The 4,658-nt window shown below is 33.5% G+C and overlaps 1 protein-coding gene across 1 annotated transcript in view; it reads left to right on the top strand.

The window, feature by feature from the left end:
* LOC106687368 (rho GTPase-activating protein 44) overlaps positions 1–4,658 on the top strand; it is a gene marked incomplete in the record, with an annotated part of 54,853 nt that overhangs the window by 40,099 nt on the left and 10,096 nt on the right. Inside the window, 3 exon segments of the mRNA XM_067052496.1 lie at positions 367–1,012; positions 2,727–2,832; positions 3,038–3,139. Of these exon segments, the coding sequence (XP_066908597.1) occupies positions 367–1,012; positions 2,727–2,832; positions 3,038–3,139 (854 nt within the window).

Here is a 4,658-nt window from a genome sequence, read left to right on the forward strand (position 1 = left end):
AAGTATTTCCACATTATATTTGGATTGTATTGTATTGTGTTATTGTATTGTATTTAATATATGTTCTGAAAACAGTGAGGGATGATGTAATTTCTAAGTAGGATTGTGAAATGTCAATTTTTTTTTAGTTTTCTAGAAATAGAGGATAATAAATTTTTTTACTGATCTTTTTTTTTTTTTTTTTACTCAAAGGGTGCAGATTTTTTGAAGTCCAGACTAACTTAGATCTGAAGGAGAACATTTTGACTTATTTTCATCCATCCTTTATCTTTTTTTAGTTTTATAAACTACTGCTTGTATTATTCTAGAATCAATGATATTAATATTCATTTAATAAATTATTTTGATTTTTAATTATTTTTTCAGCCCACCTCATGGAAGTCCAAAACCAGCTGTGAGGTCACGTAAACATAACAAATCCACAGCTCCAAACCCACCTGGTATGCCAAGCAGGGACAAAGAGGAATTCAAAGAAAAATCTTCAAACCGAGAGAGTAAAGATTTCAGTAGATTGATGGAAAAACCAAAAGAAAAAGTGAGCAAAGAGAAGGAAAAAGAAGTGGAGAAAGAGAAGGTCGATGATAAACTGGAAAAGAAAGAGAACCGACCTCCACCTCCTAAGGACATGGGTAAAAGTCCTCTAAAGGAAGAGAGCACAAAGAAAACTGAAGTAAAAGTTGTCGAGACGAGGTCAGGTGGAGGTGAAAGGCGGAGCAGTAAAGAAGACAATAAGCTAGTCGGGGAAGCGAATAGTCTCGAATTTGAACATTTTGAGGGTGCCAAAGGAAGTGGGATGGATTTGAATAAGAGAACCTCCAAGTCCGGAGAGGATGTGAGAAAAATGAAGGTGGAAGATGGTGGATACTGTACGCTACGCAAGCCGCCTCGACCAATGCCGAGGACAGTTCTTGGTGATGCGGTTGGTGAGAAGCCAGCAGTACCGGAGAGGCCTCCTCAGCTTCAACGACCTCTTAGCTTCAGAATACCTAAATCACCTGATTCGCTTGTTGAAGTCAGTATACTCATTTTATCTTTTATTAAATAATAAAGAAAAATTATTAAGTTTACTAGCATATGTTAGGAAAGGGGTTATGTCAAAAATTAGTCACTATCCTTCTTTGAGATATCGTTCATATGAAATACTAATTAAGCCGTTGAGGGCAAAAGAGGTGTAAGTGTTATTAAAAAGTAAATAGTTAATTAACTTCAAATGCTTTTGAATTGTTAGATACGCTTTTGACTAATTAGTAAATAAAATAATATAAATATAAAATAAATAATAAAAAAAAGTATTATTTCTTACTAAAAACTTCAGGTGGTATTGTACATCTCAAAATTCCAATTTTGAGTTACACTACTTTTGCATTCAACAAATCAATTAATAAACAAATCCGGGGACGTCTTCTTTTCCGTTTTCCATCTGGTTTGCCATAAACCATCTTTTTGGGTATCCTTTCATAGGGCATCCTCTCAACATGTCATAACCATCTTAATCTTGTACTTTTAATTAACGCCACGATGCTGGGTTCTTCATACAAATTTATCAGTTCCTCATTCCTTCTTCTCCAAATTCCATTCTCCGAGACTCCTCCCCATATCCTTCTCAATACTTTCTCTCCCAGAAGTTGAGCATCTGTTCTGCTTTTCTTGTCTAGGGCCATGTTTCTCCCCCATAGATCACTACTGGCCTTACGATGGTTTTGTAAATGACCACTCTCATCCTTTTAGAGAGAGCTCTAAAATTCAGTATTTTCTGCAGTGAGAATTAACATTTATTTCCTGCTGTTGTCCTGGTCCCTATTTCGCTCTCAACTTTGTTATCATCTGTAACCAGGCTTCTCAGGTACTTAAACTGGTTTACAGAAGTGAAGCTGTGATCTCCGAACATCACTTTGCTATTCTCTTCCTTATACTCTCTTGAGCTTTTCATGTACACTGTCTTGTCTTCATTCACCTTAAGGCCCAATTCATATACTGCTTCTTCGAATTCGTGGAATGTTCCTTTTAATGCTGCTTGGGTTCTTGCGGCAATAACTACATCATCTGCATATGCTAAATGTTGAGACAGTCTATTGTAAATGGTCCCTCCTGGATTAGTTCTGATCGAACGAATAGCCACTTCTAATGCTATATTAAATAGAAGAGGATCCTCCTGTCTCAAGCCATTCTCCACAGAAAATTCCCGGGACAGCGAATTTCCAAACTTAACTCGGCAGGTTGTGTTCATTAGAGTCATTTTTACCAGCCTGACTAGTTTCTATATATTTTTAAGAGGCCTTTACTTATTCTATATATTTATAAGAGGCCTTTACTTATTTTATATATTTATAAGAGGCCTTTACTTATTTTATATATTTATAAGAGGCCTTTACTTATTCTATATATTTATAAGAGGCCTTTATTTATTCTATATATTTATAAGAGGCCTTTATTTATTCTATATATTTATAAGAGGCCTTTACTTATTTTATATATTTATAAGAGGCCTTTACTTATTTTATATATTTATAAGAGGCCATTACTTATTCTATATATTTTCAATCAATACACATCTTGTTTTTATTATTTGTTAATTATTAAAACATCAGTCAATATAACAAATATATCCATTAGCAATATTTTGTCATAATTAATAAAAGTTGTTCCATAAAATTTTTATTTATAGACTAGTTTTAATTTTAGTTTTACTTATATATATTTAAATTGGTTTTTATTATTTTTTTCAGGATCGTAATGTATCCTTGGAGAGAACACACATGTACTCTGTAGACAAGCAGCAAGTTGCGATAATTCAAGTCAATAGTGAAAAAGTTCCTATCGAAAAAAGTATCGGTTAGTGTTAAAATTTTCAATCCACTATATTAATTAACTATTTTAATGTCAATTATACTCAATGCGTATAGTTTATTTTAGAAACTGTAATGTACTCTATACTTTTTTAAATATAAGTATTTTTATACATTAAGCTTGATTCCATTTGAAATCATCTAAATGCATTTTTTTTTTAATTTATTAATTATGTATATTTGTCATGTAGCGGAGACGAGTGAGAAGCCCGAAAAACCGAAGAAGCCAGAGACTTTAATGACCCAACCCGGCCATCAAAGAGCTGCTTCAGAAGGTAGCATCATTGACACAAGTCAGTATTTGCTATAAGTACTGTTGTCATATTTTTATTTCACTTTTTTCTATTAAATATGATTTTTATTTTTAATATTATCGTGGGAAAAAGAGGCTACTGATTAAATCTCTCTTTAAACCAGCTGATGTATCAACAGCATTGATCAAATTCTGATATCTTTTAGGTCGGACTGTGATAGGCTATAGTCAGGGATGGGCAAAAATTAGCTATGAATAAAACTACAGCTAAATTTTTTTTTTTTTTTTTTCGGCCAAGACTCCCATTGGAGTCCTATACTGCCTAACCATGGTTGGGGGTCAAAGTTCTTCATTTTGTGGAACCGCCACTCAATGAAAAAAGTCGATGTCCCAGGCCGGATTCGAACCGGCACCGCCAATAGACATCAAATTAGTAAGACTGTGTCTTAACCACTGAGCTATGGGCGGCCCACACAGCTAAAATTGTCATGGATATGACCCTTATTCAGGAATGAACCATTAATAAATAAATATTTTATCCATGAGAATTCTAACTATTAGTTTCACTTATAGCTGATTTTTACCCCACTCCGCATGAAGTTCCACCACCCATCTCAGTCTTTTAGAATTTTTTTTTTTAGCACTTTTGAGCTGCTTTTCACACATCTTATTCCAGAGCTTGCCTCCTGGTCTCTTTCTCAGCCATCTCTGCCTTCCCTGTAGCAGAGAGTTTCATTCTAGGTCCTGTCGAGTTATATCAGTATAACATTTTCTGATACTATGCCTTGACCATCTCTATTTTTGAAACTTTATTACTTTGTCAATTCTTCTTGCTTTTGGTTAATTTTCAAAGCTCGACATTGAAAATAATTTTGGGCCATCACACTCTCAGTGTATTTCTGAGACATCTATTTATGAAGGTTGTTGCAGGGTTTTTGCTAGGTTGTAGTTTTTTTCATCTGTTTGGTGAATTTCCATGTCTATAAAAGCACAAATTTTATATTGCTGTTGAAGCGCTGAACCTTTTTCACCCTCTGAACCTCTTGCAATCTCCACACTGGCTATAGTTGTGAGAATTCTTACTGGATTTATATTATCGGTGAAATTGTGAATGAAACAATTGGACAAAATTGAAAATTAGTGAATAGTATGATGAATTTCGAGGATCATCTTGAGGTAATATGTGACTATGGTACCTGATTAATAGAAAATTGACGTCATAGTCTTGAAGAAAAGTTATAGAGGTAAACATCATATAAATCAAAGAAATCCAATCTCAATTACAAAGGTTTAAAAAATTTTAGTAACAGGTATTTCAATGCAGAAGTGTCGGGAAATCTTTATAATTATCAGTAATAGAGGTTTTTCAGATATCATGGGCTCACTTAATCCAGTTACACTGTATTTCTTTTTATTTTGAACTAGCAGACCCGGCAATGCTTCGCTATTTCTATGTTTGAGGAAGTATATAGGTTAATTGAACACTATCGAAACTTTGGTATAAAATAATATATTGTTTTAACTAAATAAAAATGAAAATTGATAGTTTTTACTTTATT

Source organism: Halyomorpha halys, unplaced genomic scaffold (genome assembly GCF_000696795.3).
Source record: "Halyomorpha halys isolate HHAL.00 unplaced genomic scaffold, Hhal_1.1 Scaffold951.1, whole genome shotgun sequence".
NCBI lineage: Eukaryota > Metazoa > Arthropoda > Insecta > Hemiptera > Pentatomidae > Halyomorpha > Halyomorpha halys.